Source organism: Heliangelus exortis, chromosome 3 (genome assembly GCF_036169615.1).
Source record: "Heliangelus exortis chromosome 3, bHelExo1.hap1, whole genome shotgun sequence".
Classification (NCBI taxonomy): Eukaryota; Metazoa; Chordata; class Aves; order Apodiformes; family Trochilidae; genus Heliangelus; species Heliangelus exortis.
The window spans coordinates 44,236,057-44,257,508 of NC_092424.1; the positions used below are offsets into that span (position 1 = coordinate 44,236,057).

The window sequence follows — 21,452 nt, forward strand, 5'->3', positions numbered from 1 at the left end:
CCAAGAGGCGATCGAGGAGCATCTCCCGGGCGCACACCCTAGGGGGAGGTAGAGGGGAGAGGGGGCAGCAGCCCTGTGTTCCTCAGGTCCCCGCCGCTGCCGCCGCTGCTGCTGCTGCTGCTGCTCCCCCTCCCCGCCTCAGCCGCCCCTCTACGCGCGCCCCAGCAGCCGCAGCGGCCGTGCGCGCGCCCGGCAGGGTCCTGCATCAGTTTCCCCCCCGCTTCCCCTCGGCAGGCCCCGCCCCCTCCCTAACTGCGCCGCCATCCCCGAGCGGCGGTTAAGGGATGAGGGGGGGGGGAAAGGAAGGGACCCGAGCCGGCGGAGGGATAACCGCCGGTCGCGCGCAGAGAGAGGCGGAGGGATCCATGCACTGGAACCGCCCGTCGCTGGGGTGGAGAGGTGTAGTGATGCGGCAGGGCCGGGCTGGCTGAGGAGAGGTTGCCGTTATTTGGGAGAAGGGGGTGGGAAGCGGAGCTGGTGCCGCGGGAGGGCTGCGGCGGTGGGGAGGGTGGTGGAGGCGGCAAAGCGGAGGGCTAGCAGCTGGAGCCGGGTGTTAGGGCTGGGGAGGGGGTCGGGGGCGAGGGGAGTGGACGGGGGAAGCGGGGGAAGGGCGAGGTTGTGGGGCGAGGCGGCGTGTGCCGGTCCGGGGACTGCCTTGCGGCGCAGTTTGGTGGAAAAGGGAAGAGGTTAAAAAAGGGAACCGATTTAAAATAGTCTCTAATATCTGCCGGGGGGGGGGGCGGGCTGGTGTCCCTCTCGGTGGGCTGCCTGTGTCATTGAGGAGTGGGGGGTAGAGGGGTTCTCTTGCGTGCAGAAACAGCTTGGGGAGGGTTAGCTGGGTGTGTGGGTGCTGGGGTCTCTGCCCCTCTTTGCCTCCTTTCCCCTGGGTTTTGATTCCTTTTATTTTTTTTTGTGGGCAAGGGGCAGGATGAGCTTGCAGAGTTTTACTGGAATTTCTCCTTCCTTTCTGAAGAGCTGCCGCTGCTGAAGCAGATTTTTTTTTTTTTTTTTTTTTTTTTTTTTTGTCTGATGCAGAATCCCAGTAGCTAGGCAGCCTCCCTCTTTTCTTCCTTCCTTCTACTCCTTCGGTATGTAGGAAGGGAGAGACATCAATGGGGAGGCTGAGATACGCATAGATGGATTTTCAAATGCATTTTTTCTTGAAAGAGGAAGATAAATCCCAGTTGTCCGTGCACTGACTTTTTTGTAGCTGTTGCATTGCTTGGTAAAAATGGGGTTCACTTACTCCAGCTGAGTCCTCGGAGCATTTCAGAAAACTGCTACAGTGAAGGACTTCACGTATTTTTTGCATCGGAGGAGCTCCATTGATGTTAACCATTTTTTTGTAAAATGGAGAACGAAATTTTCACACCGCTTTTGGAGCAGTTCATGTCTAGCCCTCTTGTCACCTGGGTAAGCGCTCCTTTTTTCCTCACACGTTATTCATTTATTTGCTCATTGTTTGAAGATAAATGCCTTGCGGCAGATAGTGAGGTGGAGTTAGTGTCACGGTGGTGATGGTTATGTTTTAGGTTAAGACGTTTGGACCGTTAGCTGGAGGAAATGGGACCAACCTGGAAGAATATGTGGCGCTAGTGGATGGAGTGTTCCTGAACGAAGTCATGCTGCAAATGTAAGTGTGTGCATATAGTGCCTTGCCTTTATTTTTGTGCTGTTGCCTTGCTTCTCTCGTATGTTTTGCTTTCTTATGAAAACTCCTCTCCTTCCTCATTGACCTTGGTAAATGTCATATACTTCAAGTAATCATGTGGTCAATTCAGAGGAGACTTAAGAGCATAGCAGATACTCTTTGTAGTTTAATGTCCCAATGATGTATTTTCAGGATGTATAGTGTAATAGGGGCTGAATCATGATATATGTAACTTACTGGAAAATTGGGTGACTGTAGCTTCTCGGATTTCCACTGAGAAGCATAAAGGTTCATTCTGCTGTAAGTCATGCTCATAAACAAAATTTTGAATAAATTTGCTTGGATGATAAGATTCTAATAATTTTCTTCATGTGACAACGATCTTTTGCACGTCACATAACGTTGTTTACTGAGGAAATGGACTGGCCTTTAATTCCTTCCACTTTTGTTTTTCACAGTTCCAAATCACAGTAGATAGCAGTTGTACAGAAAAGCTGTAACTTTAATTGAGAGCATAAGATGTTTTGTGTCTATAAACCACTGAAGAAACATTTTTGCATGGTTTTATAAATCTTCATTGAAAGCGCTGCTTGTTAGAAAAATTTATTTAGAACTACAGTGACTTTTTGTTAATCATAGTTTTTACTGGAATGTTGCCCACTACTGTAATGGCAGAGAGTAACACTTGTCAAGTGTCTAGTGATATAATCATAAAAGTGATTTTATGGGTTACTGGTGGAAAAAATCTCTCCATACTTTTTTTTCACCAGTATTTTAAGTCTTCACAGAGAAAAGTGTCTTTTGTTTGTATAGGTACAAAAAAATACAGACTTCTGGATAGCTGTATCAGTACATGAGCAGCTTGTGTTGACAGCTGTTTCTCAGTGCTTGGTGATGGGCATCCTTTTACTCTGTTTATGGTTCTTACTCATATTTAATACTTCAGAAGTTTTTGCTGTTGGTATTCAGCTCATATAACTAATCTATGTAAAAAGATCTATATGTTAGTACATTTAAGTTTTAATTAGCATCCTTTTGAGACCAGTATTTTGTTTGACACCTACTTCTGTGCAACTAAAATTGCAAGTATTTTCTTCTGTAATACTGAGAAATATGGAAAATTTGGTGCAATTGAACTTTTGAGAAAAAAAAAATCTTAAGTGCATTTCTGGTGTATTTTAATAAGGATTGCAAGTGATGCTTTCTATGCATTCTAGATGTGTAATTTTAAGTGATGCATTCTAAAAAAGGCATGCTATTTTTGTTTTGCCATTTCTTTATCTTTTTCCTGGACTATATATAAATTCAGTAGCTTGTCAATTGTGGCCATGCATTTAACATGTAGAGCTTCCATTTGGTAAAAATACTAAACAGCTGGAAAGCAAATTTAATACTGCAAAAGGAACAATGTGATTTTGAAAAATGTAATTGAAATGAAATCTTCTCATCAAGTTTTTGGAATACTAACTGTATAAATTGAAGTCTTGTACGTGACATGGGATATGTGTCTGTTAAATGGAGAGCTGCAGAGGGGGAATGTTCTCATGCTTAAGGCGCAGTGCTTTGAATTTGTAGGTGCATCTTTGACCCCATACCATTAATATTTTAGTTTATTTTTGGAAAAATAGTGATGGGAGATGTAAATGTAAAAATAAAATGGTTTGGTAGTCAGAACAATTACAATGTGCTTTAAACTAGAGGTGTGTGTAAAACAAGTAGTGTACAAATAAAATTAATTTTACAAATATGTAACTACACTGGAAGGTGTATTTTATTTAAAATACATTGGGGCTAACTGAAATACGTTCTAATTGATGACTGCTTAGAAGGGAAGTTTCCAGAACTGTCTTCTTATTTTGGAGGGGTTTTATGTGTTTTGGGTTTTTTGGCAGGATTGGAAGAGGAAAAAATGTTTCATGTTTTGCAAACAGATTGAATTTCTGGTGAAGTTGCTGTGGAAACCTGTGTTATTTCCAGTTCTGTTCACTTTGAATATCCACCTATTAAACTTATATCTTCATTAGCAAAAATATTCAAAAGATCCAGCTCCAACTAGTCAATGGTACTTCTTTTCAGTATTTTCCATTTTTTGTATTTCTCTTTTTCCTTTCAGTCTTAACTGCCATATGTTGAGGAAATGTGGCACAAAATTTTTTACCACTGATTTCAAAAGCTAAATATTTTTCTTTAGAATGTTTCTTGTGTTGTGTTGTTTTGTTTGTTTTAAAGCTCTCGATGACTCTCAATTAGAGATCCCTGCATAGGAGCTATGGCACTCTGAGGAGCTATAGAGAAATGGTCTTGGAGAAATCACTAGGCATGCCATTCATAGATATATGTGGAAAGCACCACTGAAGTTGTTGGTTTTGTGGTGAGGTTTTGTTTGCTTCTTTGTTTTTTATATGACTTGTGTTATATGTGGCTATATGTACCAATTTTGAGATAGCTAAGGTTGTTAAATATTTCTGTGTGAGAATACAGCTAGTGCATACTGGTCAGTGAAGGACTTTATGTGCTGGTGTTGTAGGCTGGTTCCTACAACATGGAACCATGGTTGGAAAGCCAATGCATTGTTAGATGCTTTGAAGGTTTTAAAAGCATAAACAAGTGGAAGCTGTGTTGTGGTCCTGCTTTATATATTCTTTAATACTTTATTTTTGCCAAGTGTTGAAAAAACTAATTCTGTGACCACAAAGGCAAGTGTAATATTGGACTAAGCATGGTTTGTAAATAATTATACAATAAAAAAAATGGCTTTGTTACTTAGAGAAGGTTTTTTGTTAAATTAAAAAAGAGCTAATCCTTCACTCTGTCAGCTACAAGTGAGAGTTTGTTAGCATGGTATTTGTTTCTCATTGAGCTTGCCTAGACAAAAATTATTTTCATCAATTGTAGTGATTCAGAGAAAATAGTTGTCAGCGTTGGCATACTTGCAGGATAATGGCACCAAGATATTTGGGTTTTATCAGCATTTAATTTATTAATACTTCAAATGTGAAAAAGAATAATTAATTACATTCCTTGGATATCTTTTGCTTTTGACCTTTTGGACATTTTCGTATGTGTGAAAATCACTCAAATTCCATACAGTGTCCAGTTTTATCTGAAGAGCCCTTCTGTTGCTGGAGATGCTACAGGCCAATTTTATTATATTTAATTTTATTTTTAATTAAGGAAATTTTAACATAATACTAGCTCCTAACTTGAGAGAATGTCTCTCATTTCCTGTTTAAATTTAGGTCCAGTTCTTCTAAAGTATTCGGTTACCTGCCTTCTGCTGGGATCAGTCAGTATCTGATACTACTGGACAGAAACCCATCTGTCTTTCTAAATCTGAGCCTTTATCTTAGTGTTCTTTGATAAAAAAGGGGTCAAACTTCTTGGAAATAAATCAGAACATGAGATCACTGCAGTGATGTTCTGCCACAGCAGGAAGATGAGGAACATACCAAGAATACTTCATACCTTTACTATACCTCTGTATCATAGTACTTCTGACATTATGAAATGCTCATATATTTGAGTAAAATATGTTGTGCATACTACTGAAATAAATGAAATGCTGTAAGTTAATGGATTAGTCACCTATTGCACACCTAGGTGCAGTAACAGTAAAATAATACCTAGTTCTCCTAGAGGGATTTTTCTAGAACTTAAAAATACTTCATTTTTTTAATGTAAGACTTTACTGTTGTGCTGTTTATATAATCTTCTGATCCAAGAAGATCAAAGTGTTCTTAGAGAAACACTGATTTAGAGTGTTGGTGTGGTTTTTCTTAATTTTAATTTCTGGTAGGTCTTGTTCTCTTGTATTTGTCAATTGAATTTTTAAAGGATTGTGTAAGAAGTGCTGAAAGTCCTGTAGTACTAACAGTGGTTCCCAAACTGAGAAGAGTCTTACTGGTTCCTTTGCATAAAAATGGACAGCTGCAAGTAATTACAAGATTGAGCCTTCTATTACATTTAACACCACTGTTAATATTGGTCAGGTAAAAAAGACTTGAAGCTGTATTTGTGTTTTGATGGGTTTATTTTACTATTGTTTGTATTTGTGGAAATGGATCCATTTAAAATGAACTATTGGGCAGATACAGTATGCAGAATAAGTGATATATAGAACCAAGCTCTGAAACTTGAGTTAATTTAGTCTGGAGAACCTGTCAGCTCTTATCACAGTGTTCCCTTCATAAATTTAGTCTTAGCTGAATATATTAACCAATGTTATGCATACTGGTTCTTGCATCCAGACATGCTAAAAACTACTTGAAACGAGTAATTTTTTATTGTTCTCCTGCTTTTCTCCCTTTTGCCATCCTCCTGCTGTTTTTCACTGGCTGGATCCACAGGCAGGTCTTTCACACCCACAGAATTTTCCAGGTGGACTGGCTGACTATTTTCTTCCACCACTCTGGTGGTGTGTGCCTAGAATATGTAGACGGCTTCATTGACTCCTTTTCTGAGCTCTTAGTCTTTAGTTGTATGCTTTTTTCCAAACAGTTGAGCTTGCCAGCCCATACTTCTGGCTTGCCTATATCTTTCCCTGAAAACTGGACTCCATCTAGAGTGCATGAGCCAGCTGCCTGGCTTACTGAAAGAGCACAGGAATATGCTCTCCGGTCCAATTAACTCTTTCTTGTGAAGTAGACCAAATAGCAAGAGACAGGCTCTAGCAGAGTGGGGATATGGGAAAAAGTTTTGGGCAAAACTAAATCTGTGAGGTTGCCAGTTAAAATGTGAGCATGTGAAAAAAGTAAAATACTATGAAGTCTGTACCTTTATCACTTTCATGAAGTGGGTGGATTTGATTAATGCCTTTCAGGTGTGCATCTTCCACAGATGCAAGGTAGATATCACTAGTAGTTTGTGAGAGTTTGTGGCAGCAACAGGGCCCAGATTTTTGCTAAGGAAAGCTGAATTTATAACACTCAGGGTTTTTATAAAGAGGCATGCTCTTTAATAAATGGTCCAAGAGAATGTGCACTGTGATCAAGATTGTTGGAATTCAACCCTTTTGATTACAAAAAAGGGAAATACGGTCTTTCCAGTGTAAGTATGATTAATTTTAGAGTTGAAAACATCTGCCTGCAATGAGCTGTCTGATCATAGGCTGATACCTGTATTTCTGAGGTGCTTGAGTTTTAGATCAGTAAGGGGAAGAAAAGTGTAGGTTGAATGTGGAAAGCTGAAAGTGTTTCATCTTTGCTTATGTCTCAGTTTTACTAGATTTTAATGTTTTTGTATCCTTTTCCACAGTTGATGTCCACTTTCCTTCATCCTACCTACTCTATTTCGTGAAGTAAACTATTCTGTGGTTCACTCTTGTTTCTTGCAGTATTTTAAAGATCAGGAAGTAAATAATCTAATCTTCCTCTGCCTTCCTCTGCATCCACTTGCTTGCTTTTTCATGTACTATCTTCAGTATCTTTCTTTTGACTCTGACACTTTTAGTAGTGTACTACTTATCCCATCCTTAGTCTAGGCTAGTAGCTGGGTGTAGGGAATAAAAGCTGAGTTAACACTTCATAATACATACAGAGGTGCTCTAATGAGTCTATCTACCTGATCCATAAATAGCAATTATAATTGAAAGATCTAAAATAAGAAGAACTTTTTTCAGCATTGAAAATGTTCTGGCAAGGAAACAAGATATATTATCTATGCCTTTAAACTTTTTATTTCAGAGGATTTTGTTTTTCTCTCACATTCAACATGCTGTTTCAAAGCACTCTGAAAGTAATGAACTTACTAATAACTCTCTAGACATGTAAATTATGTGTTTCATTGTCAGGAAAAGTGGGAGAGTGTACTGACAAGCTGTCTCCTTCGTGGTTAAGGCTGTGGTATGCATAGGGACCCATGTGTACTGCCTACTGCTCAACCTTCCATGAGGCAGTCAGCATTAGCCAGTCACAGGACCATGGAGGAATGCCATGAGTGCGACCTGGAGCCACAGGAAGACATCTGGTTTTGCACTACTGACTGTATTGTGTGCTTCAGCAGTTTGCATGATGGTTGTGAAGCTCATTTTGGCATCACAGGAGCACCCAACATTGAGCTTTCCAGTGACAGCTGGCTGTAATATTTGTGGGGCTGTCTTTGCTCTTCACTTTCCTCTGCTCCTGTACTACTGCTGTCCTGGCTCTGTGTGTTGTAAGGAAAGGCAGTACGCAACTTGTTTTATTTAGTTCTTACACCAGGTCAGTTTGCCCAGGTGGCTGAGATGCCTTGAGCCACACTACAGTGTTGCCATGGTTCTTGATAGTATAGCAGCAGTAAATTCCAGAGTTTTAGGTTAGTTAAAAATACCATACCTGAGCTGTGCAGCTGGTGTCTTTCAAGGCTGTGTTTCTTAAGGCTCCATGGCTAGTTTGGGGATCTCTACACCATAATCATAGTATTTTGCTGTGCTCTGATCTTTCTTTTAAAAAATAAGATAGTTAACTGACAAATTGGTTGCTAAATCAAGCACATTTTAATCCTCCGCTAAATGTGAGAAGCTTACTTCTAGATTTTCCTCATTTGTTTCTTCTGTTAGGAAAAGGCTTTTTAGCTTTGCGTTCTTTCAAATGGTCCTCCTCCTTGTTTTTACCAAAACCAAATATGAATTGTTGCCTTTCTTGTCTTGCATAGTGTACCACTTTTCCCTATGTAGTAATTATTTAGGGATCAAGACATTTTTTCAAAATGCTGCTTTGTTGGAGCACATGACCTCAGTGGTCAGAGATTATTGGGCACTAACTGTGTGGAAGTCTCTGCTTGCTTTGTTTTAAAGAGTTCTGTATTTGTGCATTAAGATGCTTTGAAGAGGCATGACCTCTTAGGCAGTTTTCTTAAACAGCATTTACTAAATGCCCCTGCTTCATGTCATTGCACTATGTGATGTTAAAGCACTGACTGAAAGCCAGACACCGCTTGACCCAAACTCAGTTGGTGTGCTTTCCTGCTGGCTTACACTGAGGAAAAAGCAAAAATTATCTTGCATTGTATTTTTGGATTGCAAAATGGTAAGGGATGAACTCTCAAGTGCCTTGTATTAAATTTCTAGCTGTTGAGCGAATCTTTGAATCTGTGTTGCACGTGATTTTGATTCCTTTCTATAGTGAGGAGATAGGGTTACCTTAGGTTCATTACAGAATTTTAACTTGTTTTAAGCTGCAGGGAAATATTTGCTCTAGTTTTTGTTTATGTGGTAGCTTTGTTTTTCTTAAATAAGCCCTTGAGCAAAAAATGTCTGGTGTAATTTCCTGGTATCTTGGGAAATACACTTGCTGTATATTTGCAGCATTGTGAATGCAAGACAAACAAAATACAGATACAAGTTGATGTATGATAGGATGTAGACAAATGTCATACTTACAAAGTGCTGATTTGCATCTTAGGATATTAATATTAATGTTTTAAGTTTAAAAGAATGTACTTATTTAACAGGGCTTTATATGTATGTTGTAGCTTTGGGTAGTTAATGGGGGAGGAAGGTCCTTCATGTGCTGCTCTATTTTAATCTAAATCAGTAGGGGATTGTACTTGAATTGATGTGCATACAGAATCTGCAACACATTTCAGTTAGTGTGCTGAAGTAGGGAAGTTGTTCATGTGGATTAAAATTTTACAACAAATGGAACTTATTTTCTTTGGCAGTCCTCTTATATCCAGAAACTTTGCATCTGAATTTGTTTCATTCTCTGGAATGATCTGTGCAAAGGACTTGGATCTGTCACTTGGTAGTCCAAATACTGGTACAGAAAAGGATGAAGATACCTATTTTGTTGTTGTTAATTTACTTGCAGAAGGTTTATTACACTCCATAACAAAGGAAATTCTGGAGTCGGCTTCTAACCAGAAGTATTTAGCAGAAATCTATGTGACATTATTTTTACAACTTGCAATCTTTTCAGTTACTAAAACTGCAATAATGAGGTAGCTTCTGTGTCCTCTCACTAGGCTGATCTTTCATCGGTATTTCCTGCAGTTTTTTAATACTCAGTGTGCCGAGATGTTTTCCTTTGGTTAGACTATTTTGAATCTGAAGTACTAACTAATTATTTCTGAGAATTCATAGAATTATAGAATATGTCAAATTGGAAGGGACCCATCAGTGTCATCAATTCCAACTCCTGTCCCTGTGTAGGGTACCCCCAGGATCACACCATGTGCCTGAGAGTGTCATCCAAACACTTCTTGAACTCAAGTAGGCTTGGTGCTGTGATCACTTCCCTGGTGAGCTTGTTCTACTGCTCAACTGCCCTCTGGGTGAAAAAACTTTTCCTAATATCTTACCTAAATCTCCCCTAATTTAGCTTCCTACCGTTTCCAAAGACCATCCTGTCTTTGGTCACTGGAGTGAAAAAATCAGTGCCAGTCCCATCTCTTCCCCTCATGAGGAAGCTATAGACTGCAATTAAGTCAATTTATAAATTTATAAGAATTTATGGCTTCAGCAACGTTCAAAGTAAAGAATGAGTGAACATTTTTCCAAGTCTTCCAAAGGAGGAATTATTTTTGGTAGTACTATGATTATCAAATAAAGCAAAGTACATACTGCTCTGGTGTTGGAAGTTGGTTAGGGTAGAAGACAAAAACTTTTATGTGGAAACATAGTAATATCTTGAGGGGTTTTTTTTAAGTTTGAATTAAGAATGCTGCATGAATGTGTATTTCTTTTAAATCCTACGGAAGTTATTTTCTCTTATATTAATATTTGAAATATTTTAGAAAGCATGTTAGCTCCAGAAATGTCATTTGCTAAGGGTAAGGAATGTTTGCTTCTCTTGTGTACTGCTTGCTGCTTCGTAATCTGACAACTTTCTGGCCCTATTCTGCTTCTTTTATAACTGTTTCTGATGTTTTCTTCCAAACAATGTTCTTTTACAGGTGGATTGTAGAAAGTTTCTCACTTTCATGCCTCATGCCCTGCATCTTGTGATCCAGATCTGTGAGTGCTTACTTACGTAAAGCTAATCTCACTGTTGCCACAGGATTATTGTGGGTGTAAATGTTTGCAGTGTTCTAGTAGTCAGTCGCAGTGAGGTGTTAATCACAAAGTCAAATAGTTTTCAGTTACTTTGTTAATTAGTGTTTGACTGAACAGGTCTTAAAATTTGAACTCATTTGAGGAGTAAAAATGTTGATCCTGAGAGGGAAAATAACATTCAGTGCTTAAAGTAGAAAGCAAAACTTCAGTATTCATCATCCTCAGTATTTTGTTTCTGTGGTATGTCCATTTTTCTTCCTTTCTTGTCCTTTGTAGACTGTTTACTCTTGCATCCTGTGCTGCTTTTTTGATTTAGCTTAATTTCGGAAGTATTATAGTGTAAGTACTACAACAGACTAAATCAGCCTTTTGAAACAGTATTTGCTACCAGGCCTTTTGCAATTATAAAACAAAAAAGACAAACTAATTAAAATAAAAAACAAAAACACCCCCCCCCCCCCCCCCCAAAAAAAAAAAAACCAAAACACCAAAACCCCAGAACAAGAAGACTCTTGTAAGATATTTAAGTATGTTTGTCAGACTTTCTGGTTTGATTGCTCAAAAGAAGTTTCGTTTGTCAACTTGTTCGTTCTAGGGATTCTCAATTATTTAATACCCAGTAGTGTTTCTTTTGTGTAATGGTATTAAGTGTTCTGTGATGCTCTGGATCCAACAGGTTTTCATTTTTTGTCATTGGAAGGTTTTAATTTGGTGGAAGTTAGCTTATCTTTTGCTACTTGCGGAGCAGGGGCTGCTCCGTGTTCTTCTCATTGATTGCTGTAGGGAGCTCACCCAGGTTTCTCGATGCAGTGAGTTGTGAGTCACTTTTTCAATCTATGTCAGAAAGTTTTTTGGTTTTTTTTTTTACATATTTCTTTTAAGTGTGATAATTAAAGAGTACATTTCATAGTCCAGTTGAAAGAACAGTAGTAAAGTTGTTTCATATTAAGGTATCTGCTTGTCTGTAAGCTTGGAAGATACGGATTTTTGGGGGACATTAATTCAGTGATACAAGTGTGTGCTTAGTAAGTGACATTTCAACTTTTTAATTCCCTTTTATTTCCTCCTACATTTTTGTAAGCTGCCTACGTCTTCCTTATCACTATTAAGGAAAAGAGAAAGGGAAAATAGAAATTTAGGCTGCTCCGGTCTCTGCTTTTTAAAACCCTGGGAGAGAGAAATTAAAGATCAGTTACCAGACCTCTTGAACGTACTGTGACTTTATCTGCCAGCTTACACATTCAATTGTAAACCTGGGAGCGTAAAAATGGGTGGGGATATCTCTTCATGCACATAGTACCACTCAGCGTGGGACCACCCAGCAAAGCAGTTGTTGGTTGGAGCAGCCCTAAAGTCATGGGGTGCAGCAGGTTTGTACTGATGGAGGAGGGAGAAACGGGTTTTTTTGGCACAAAGGCTTGTGGCATTGCTTCAGGTACAGCTACTCTAGCACACTTCAACCATGAGTAGTTAGGCATCTCCTCCTCTGCTGTGAGTGTCAGCAAGAAAGCTTAGGCACTGTGCAGCTACTGTGGGAGTAGTTCAGCCTGGTCACCATGCCACAGAGTAAAGGCAGGGAGCAGAAAAGCTGTCTGCATACACTCAGTATCTACTCATATGGTAGTGTTTCCTGTGATCCCCACCAGCCACTTGGTTTGTTGTAGGCCACTTGGTTTGTTGTAGGCCACTTGGTTTGTTGTAGGCCACTTGGTTTGTTGTAGGCCACTTGGTTTGTTGTAGGCCACTTGGTTTGTTGTAGGCCACTTGATAATGTTGTTTTTTTGGCTTTTTAGTAGGCATAGAGCTTTAGCCTCCTTAGTTTATGATGTTGGACATAATCCCAGAAAATGGGGTTTTGGAAAAGAGCCAAAAAAGGCTTATGATGTTAGACCTACTTCTAAAACTCACGTTCACATGAGGCAAAGAAAGATTTGATACAAATGTTGTAATTTTGGCATGGATAGTTAGTCTTTGCTAAGTGCAGAGTTAGTAAAGTGTCCTTAAGTTGATATATATATATATATATATATATATATATATATATATATATACACATACACATATATACACACATATATATTTATATACACACATATATATTTATGTACACACATATATATTTATATACACACATATATATTTATGTACACACATATATATTTATATACACACATATATATTTATATACACACATATATATTTATATACACACATATATATTTATATACACACACATATGTATCTATATATATATATGCACCTTATTTTGTGGTTAAGGATATCTCTGTGTTTGTAATGATGCCGTTAGGTGTTTGAGCACATGTCTGCAGAACCACATGAACATTTTAACTGTCCAATGATTGCTGCTCCAACAGCGTTGTCTCTAGAATAAAAATACAGGAGTTTAACAAGTAAGAGGTAGCTTGTCATAAATATCCACTGAAAAGGCAAAGAGTACTTAGTATAAATCACGTTTGCTTGCTTATTCCAAGATAGGATCAGAGGATCCTTTTACTGGATCCTATGTAAGGACACAAAGAGATGGTGGCTAGACAGGATTCAGAAGTGAACACTGGAGCAACTCTAGAACACACTTACCTGCTGTCTCCAGCAAGTCAGACCACAGCTCTCCAGTTGTATGTGCAACGCGTAATAACATCACTGCCATCCGGTTGTTCGATACCATCAATACACTGCAGCCTCAGGGCTTGCATAACTTGCATGATGCTCTTCAAGAGGTAGAAGGTTGTTTTTTTTTTTCCCATCTGTTTTTCAGATAAGAATGTGCCTAGTTCTTTGCACACTTCAGCAATGTATAGTCTGTGTCATGAATTATTCTTTAAGGAAGTAATGCATTTAAATCCATTTCTGTTGACAGAAATCCTGTGAACATGTGCCAGAGGTATAGAAGAGGAGTTAGGATTATTTTATTTTAATTCTTTTACCTTTTTGGTATTTTTATAATGTAAGTACTCACTGGCAACAGAAATTCATCCTGCATCTACCAGTTATACCAGTCACACTGGTAGATGCAGGAGGAGTCTGAAGTATGCCATCTTGTACCAACTTTTCTAGAATGTGGGTGACCACAAGGTTCAGGTATGGATAATATTGTACTTCAAAGTCTGCCCCATTTTTTGATATTCTTAATGCCTGCAGGTTGACCTTCTGACTGTGATTGATGGTATTAAAACTGATCAAGGAGTAGACTGGTGAAGGCCAGTGCTGCTTGTGTCCCATATGCAGAGGTGCTTCTGCTGATTTCATTGCACTTCTTTGTCTGGTGCTGCTTCAAATGCTTAAAGCAAATTGGAGATTATCAGTTATTCTCCAGCAAAGGCACTGGTTTTATGTTCACTTTAACAATGAAAGGATGTTGGTGTATTCAATTTGTTTGCACATGTTTATTGTTTTCTTGCTAATAGTAAATAATGGAAATGCTGCTTTTTATTTTTAAATCTATGGAAAAAAAATGTGATATCAGTAATTATTGTAATATTTTGCAGAGAGCAAGAATTAGCTTCAGTGTTCAGTTAAAGGGACTTTGCAAAAAATGATTTATTAGGCAAGCAACATTTATATGTAAAAGTGTGAGTATTGTGCTACTGTAAGCTACAACACAGAGTATCAGTCAATATTTAATTTGAGATGTACACTTGTGTAGAGCTTTTTTTTAATGTGCTTGTTTCTGCTTTTTACCATACTTAAAAAATACATTGAAACAATGATATATTTAAAATTAGGGTGCATTATAATACTTGGCTTAATGATTAAGTGCCATCAAGGAACAGATGGCAAGAGAGGACACAACTGGTTTGCAGTCTGCATAGATTTAAGCATGAAGCCATTAAGATATCACATTCCCATATCTGATAGATAGATTTTGGCCAATGAAAAATTAAAGACACATAATCCCTGATTATATGAAGCTCAATCTGTAATTTATGACACTGGTAAATATTTAAAAATCACTGAAGTTCTCATTGTAATCAGTAATTTTAAACTAATGCAGTATTGGGATGGATGTTCTTGTCTGTTTATTGCTACTGAAATTAATGTATCTTGTCATAAGTAGGTTGCTCTTAAATGTAAAATTGCTTAGGGCTATCTTTTACTGCTCTGCTTCCTATTGACTTCCAGATAGATTTGCCCTATTTTGCTAGGCTATTTGCTACTGAAGCAGTTCAGTATCTCCACGTAATAAAAGGAGTAATTCTGAGTTCAGAGCATGTATTGCCTTAAAAATGTTTATAGTGTAACTAACACAGTAGCCATTATAATGTTGCATGTTTAAAAATATTTTTTAAAGCTGCCTCTTACAAAGGTTTACTTGAGAACTGATTTATTTTCAAAATTATTTCATTTGCATCTTGTTTTATCCCCAACAACATGTATCCGTTTATTTCAGTGGAGTTGGACAAAATGTATTCTAATAAGAAAAATTGTTTATTAATAATAAACATACAATTATTACAAAATTCTGTTGTCATAAAAAATTAGAGACGTAATTTATTCAAATCTGTAATAAAGTGGTTAAGAAAAAAGTAAAATAATTTAAAGATAAATGCTCTTGAAAGCAACACCGATTTTGGTGGTTTTATCTTTCTGTGTGAAATATATTCACGCATCCTATTTCACTAGTTTTTCTCAATAGTTATTTTAAAATATTTGATAAGAAAGTCAATCAGGACATCTGTTTATGTCTTTAGACCAGTCTGACAAAATAGAATTACACAAACTGCATGTAATGGAGAATGTGTAGTTAACAGCATGCTACCTTATTTTCTCTTTGAGACGAATGAATTAAGACACTAGGACTTGAAAAGTTGGACTATATAGACTAAATTATGATTAAGTGATGTTTTGTGGATTAAGGAGTCTACTGAGGCCTTGAGAGAATGAGGCCTACTTATCAGTATTGGACGTGAAGATGGGTTTATTTTGAAAAATAATTTCCTGATGGAGGACCTAATCACAGTTCTTTTGGTAACAGTGCACTGTGCAAGAAGTCTTCTTTCAGGCCTGTTCTGACTTTGACAAGTCAAAACTGACAGTTTGAACATAACCTGAAAGCTAGAAATACATGACTGATGATTTGGGAACACAGAAGGATTCTTCTACCAAGTGGCCTCTATTTTAAATGTTTATGTTTCAACATGTGGGTCATTTTAGTAGGTAGTCTATTAATATTCTGTGTTTATGAAGTATAATCATTTAATGAGATAATGTGGTTAGGGAGGTTTAAATTGCCGTAGCATGGAAGTAAAGTCACACTTGCACTGGGATTTGCAGGATTTCACTCCAGGAGGAGCTGGAAACAATGTTTTTTTTCCAAGTATCATAGAATCATAGAATCATAGAATTAGCCGGGTTGGAAGGGACCTCAGAGATCATCTAGTCCAACCCTTAAAAATTAATATAAAGTCCTCTCATCGAGGACGTATCAGATATTAAACTGATAAGAACAGATACTACACTCATTTTAATTGTTGCTGACATTGGTTGATAGTGTTAAAGACAATTTACCTCCCTTTTCAAACAATGATGGGCCAACATGACAATCTGTAAAAAAAATATGTCAAAATCAAAGAAATAGAACCTCCTTCTAGCTATAGAAAGTTTTTGAGGCTATATGTTTCATTACATTAAAAATGATTGGTAGAGATTAGTAGTGTTAGTACTGGTATTTAAGTAACTTGATTTTGTTGGTCCTCATGTGCTTCCTTCTTGTAATGTTAAATTTGTTACAATAATCTGTTTGAAAGTTCTGCTGAAAATTAAGGAAACTTTGGGGTTTGGGTTACTGTTGGTCTTGTCACCACAATCTTCTGGAAAAATTTAGGTTTACTAAAATAGATTTCTTCTCTGCACCAGAAGATCAAGATACACTTGAAGAGTGCGTCTGTAAAGTTCACAATCTCAGTAAACTCTTTCCTGCAATTTATGCCAAAAAATCCCCAACCAACCAAAAAAAAAAACCCCAAACAAACCAAAACCTGAATGCTTTCTGTTCTAACATATAAGAATGAATCATTTTGACCCAAAACAGTTTAACTTTTATGAAAAAAGAAGCCTGGAATTTCTATAACATGTAAGGAATGTGTGTCAGCCATTGAGTTGGTTGTGATAGATGAAGGTTTGCACCACAAATCAATAAAAAAAATTAAAGGAGGAGGATACATGGGGTGAATTGATGGAAATAAAGGAATGTTACTTGACTTTCAGCAGTAGTTGAAAGATAGTTATCTTTTATGTGTATCAACATTAAATTTGAAAGATTAAAAAAATCTTTTACACATATCAGCATTAACTTTGATGCAAGACTAAGACCACTGAATTTCTGATTCTTTATGAATGCATAATTTGGTAGAGATGATCCATGCACTGTTGGATTTCTAAGAATTAAGATGGAGATGAAACATAGGGGTTGTTTGCTATAGTGTTGTTGCTGAGTTTCTGCTAAAATGTTTGAAAAGTGATCATATTTTCACAGTATCTGTTATTGCATCATTTGAGAGATGCAAATAATTTGGTTTTGTATCGGGAGGAGAAATGCTGATATTCATTAGCAAAGTCCAGGTACAAATATAGTGACACCACACAGTTCCTGATCTTGCCCAGATGTTAGGAGTAATGGTTTCAAAATTTCTTCACCTGTCACCAAATAAAACACAAAGCTCACATACTGTACCTGTGGTGTATGCAAGTGCCAGTAGTGAAATACTGTCCCGCAAAGCATGAAGGTGGCACTGGTGACAAAGGTGGGGACCTAAGAATTTGTATCCAGAGAAATATTGAGCTGTAATTGCCCGTTGTTTTTCCCTTCTTCACAGGTATCCTTGTCACTAATTGTCATTGTTTAGGAATTTGTTTCAGTGTTAATTTCCCATGTGTAGCGTTCTGAAAGTAAGAGTGTCTTAAAAGTTTGCAAAGATTTATGTTTACATACCATTATGGTGACAGAGTGCTGTACAGATGTTTAGGTTTTTGTTTTGGCAAGATCTCTGTAAATGTTCTAGAATAACTTTTGAAATGAGAGTGTAAAGCCTGAGCTTCTATAACATTTCTGCTTTGAATTCTTGTGGTTGCACACCAATTTTTGTGTTGATAGGAAAGCAAGAACTATTAGAGTATCTAGGAAACTCTACTGTCTGTTTTATGTGCTCTAAGAGGAGGGTCATTGAAAATATATGGCTGTAGAAATGCTGCTGAAGATGATGAAAAAGCCTGGAGATAATCCATTTGTCATTAAGATTAAAGATGAAGATTAAGGGCCCAAATCGGCCTTTTGGTGATAGCAGTGCAGAAATAGGAGACTTCATCTGATCTCTGTATGCCATCAGGTCAGCAGGATTTATGCCGGATTTTCTCTTTTTTATTTTAATAAATTTGAATGAATTCAGTTTGGAAAGGAGTTCAGTTCTGCACATCATCTGCAAAGTATAATAGTTATTAGCCCATTTAGTTCCTTTTGCCACTACAACCTGTCTGAATTAATAGATCCAAGGTGACATCTTAGTCATATAGTTTTGGCTAATGTATTATAAAATATACTGTTCATAGGATTTTTAGGAACATGGTGATGACCATTTAGGAATGAGGCAATTATCCCTGTAAGAATCTGTGTCCTAGTTTTCCTAGATTATATCCATATATGTGAGGGGAGAAAGGATGCTATGCTCACTACTTTTCTTTTAAAATTACTGTGTGTTGAAGGTGTGTTTTAAATGGGACTTGCTTTCTCAGCATTGCTTTTCCTATGTTATTTCTATTAATGCTTAAAAGCCAGGAAATTCATACGACAATAAACTGAAGAAAAGTCATAGATGTATCTTTTAAAAAATCCTAATATGCTAAAACCAAAGAAAAAAGGCAAATAAAAGTTTTCTTGTGTAACTTAAAATTTAAGTTTTCATTGTAAGTCCTGTTCTGCCAAGATAATTCATGCTGACCTGTAACCTGGTCTGTTTGGTCTCCCGAGGAACTGTAGGAATACACTGTGTGATGGGTGTGCTTCTCACTAGGCAATTCCTGTTTTCAGGGTGCAGGTGTATCTGTATGTCACCTGGCCATACCAGATGCCCAGGTAATTGAGGGAAGACCTGCAGTGAGCCTTTGCAGGAAAAAATATACATGCAGGCCTGCCCTGACACATGACTAGTAACTGAAGCACCATCTGTACCACACACAGAGTAATACCTGTCTTTTAGGAAATCCTTGCAGTAAAAAACCGAAGAATAAATGTGTTTTTTTTAGCAGTGGCATTTCTTTTCCCTTGGTAGTCGATTCAATCTACTACAGTATTCAGTAGTAGAACTACTGAATTATTTTGAGAGATCTTTTTGCATCTTACCAGGTTATTTTGTATTATAGCAAGTTATTCCTTTCCTGCATTTGTTTCCTGTGTTGTTTGGTTTGGGTTTTTTTATGCATTTGTTTCCTTTGCCCCTACCTGTTGTTACTGAAATCCTTTATACTGCTGTCACGCTGCTTCTGTGCTTTGTCAGGCTCATTCTCAGTTGTCATAGTGTTCTTTACAGGGTTCTTTCCTATTCTCCCAATTTTTGCCCATGGCAGTTGTGGTAAGTGTATTCTGTATTCCATTGTCTGAATCATTAATTACAGTGTTGAATAAAACCAGAGCCAGCAGGCACACGCCCATGCAGGAACTTCCAGCTTGATAGTGAGAAGTTGGTAGTTTCTTGTTTGAGTGCAGTATTTCAGCCAGCTGCACATTTATTCGAGAATAATATCGTTAAATGCAGTAATACTGTTAAATGCAATAATACAATGAAATATCAAAAGTTGTGTTGTGCAACTGGTATAAAGTTTCCTTGCAAAAGCTAAGGGACTTCACACAGGCTGTTTCTCATAAATTCTCTATGCCTTTTCCAGGGGTTTGTTGGGGAATTGCATTGAATCAGCATTGTTTTCCTTGAAAAATCACAATGAATGGTTATCATGCTGTCTTGTATGTGGTTAATAACTTGGTATGTTACGAGGTATTGGAAAAGGGTGACTCATCTGCATTTTCTCAGATCCGTTCTACTTCTTGAAGGAAAAAAGGATTGATTTCCTCTCTGAAGCCAAGATAAACCAGAGAGAAGTCTGATAGTATGTGAGCCTACATGACAAAAACTCCAATTAGTAATCCCTGTGTTGACAGATTTTGTCATCTGTAAATAAATGTAACCTAATTTAGTGTGTATTAGTGTAATATGTTTCACAGTCTTCACTGTTCTAGAAGTGAAAACTCTCAGGTTTTGTGCCTAGTGGTAGTAGTCTAGCATGGTACAGTTTTTCGGTGTATAGACATTCATTAATGTAACCAGTCTGAATTCTGTTACTTGGTATTGCCTGCATCGCCAAGAATGATTCTCTGTGTCTGCAGTCAAATATTTATATTATGGCTGTGTTCTGCTTTTTGGATTCCATCAGGGATAGAGCTGCTTGTGGAAGAGTGCAGAGCCACAAAAACTTTCCTCTTATATTAATTTTGTGGTAATTGTGTTGGGTGCTCCCAATTATAAACTGCATTAATAGCCAAAAAGGGTGCTAATCTGGCCAGCTCTATCAGAGACGGACATTTCGAGTTCCTTCTTTCTGCCTGTGGCAGTCACTTCTGCAGCTCCTTATTTAATTCAGGAGGGAAAAAGCAGCGTGATAACCAAGACAAGAAACTGCTGTGCTGACACATTATCTATATCATTTGTTGTATAGAGAGTTTTAAAGAGTAATATTCAGTTTATTTAATTTTCTTTATTATTTTTTTCCCAGTAATCCAAAGTCTGCCAATCAGAGGATAAACAAAAAAGTAAACAATGATGCATCATTAAGGATTCAAAATTTGTCTATTTTGGTGAAGCAGATAAAAGCTTACTATCAGGTCAGTGATTGTTTCATGTATTGTTTTGCCTAGAATTGTTTCTAGTATTCTTTTATACTGGTGCCTTTAACAGTAAAAATAATCAGATTAACATTTTAAAGTATTGTAACATTTTTACAGTGGAGCTGCTTTACTTCCCAAGAGCATCACCAAAAACTCAGCTGGTCCCAGACCAGTCTTTTGAGCCTATGGATTTCCTAGCAGCGTAAGACTGTGGAATTGTTCCCAGCAGCTAATTTAGGAAGACTGATCCTCCTGTAAATTTTGGTGGGCTTGGGAGACTTAAAGTGAACTTCTGGGGCTCCTGTGGGTCCTCTGTCAACCTCATTTGACAGATGAATCTTTAATAAAATAAATGCTAATGAGCTCTAAAAGTTCATGCAAGGCAGAATTGGGTAAATAGGCTGAGTTTATTTTTGCAGGCTAAACAACAGTTAAAAGAAATATGTGAACTTTGGGACACTCAGGCTACAATTTCAGGTTTTTAATAGAATCAGTCATTCAAAAGTGAACACACATGGTGAGCAGTGGTACTGAGCTTACTGATGAAGTTAACACCGTGTGACAGAAAAGGTGGGAGACATCTTTGAAGCAAGGCAGAGGTGTTTTAAGAAAAGTGATAATGTCATTAGTCCATAGAGAACACATCTCTTGCCTACCTCTGCTTGTGCTCTGCTTTTTAATAAGAAAACTTTATAATAGCATCATGCAATTATTTGAGCAACTACAAAAAACCAACAAAAATCCACCAAGCCACTTCCTAAAGTTTGTGATTTTCTTTGTTAGTAGCTATGACTGCTCCTTGAAGTCCTTATATTTTACCTGTTCTTCATTGATTTAAGACTTCCTGTTTTGCACTTCATAGCTTTTTTTTTTTTTTAAGTTGAAAATTATCTGTCAAGATCTCAGAAGTATAAGAGTCATGGCTGGCTGGAATCAATTAT

The 21,452-nt window shown here is 37.5% G+C and overlaps 1 protein-coding gene and 1 non-coding gene across 12 annotated transcripts in view; one reads left to right on the plus strand and one right to left on the minus strand.

Moving 5' to 3' along the window:
- The first annotated feature begins 1,033 nt into the window (after positions 1 to 1,033).
- The window catches only part of CCDC88A (coiled-coil domain containing 88A), a 74,094-nt gene continuing 53,675 nt past the window's right edge, over positions 1,034 to 21,452 (plus strand). For 10 of the 11 annotated variants that reach the window (XM_071740386.1, XM_071740387.1, XM_071740388.1 and 7 more), the window contains exons 1-3: positions 1,223 to 1,413; positions 1,533 to 1,633; positions 20,400 to 20,508. In XM_071740386.1, coding sequence (XP_071596487.1) covers positions 1,351 to 1,413; positions 1,533 to 1,633; positions 20,400 to 20,508 — 273 coding nt within the window. In that variant the 5' untranslated portion in view covers positions 1,223 to 1,350. Of the gene's footprint in view, positions 1,414 to 1,532; positions 1,634 to 20,399; positions 20,509 to 21,452 lie in introns of all 11 variants that reach the window. The other variant, XM_071740389.1, reaches the window with a different exon arrangement.
- Positions 15,947 to 16,135, minus strand: LOC139795605 (U2 spliceosomal RNA). Its single transcript, XR_011725593.1, has one exon. It is a non-coding gene; the product is annotated as a U2 spliceosomal RNA (small nuclear RNA).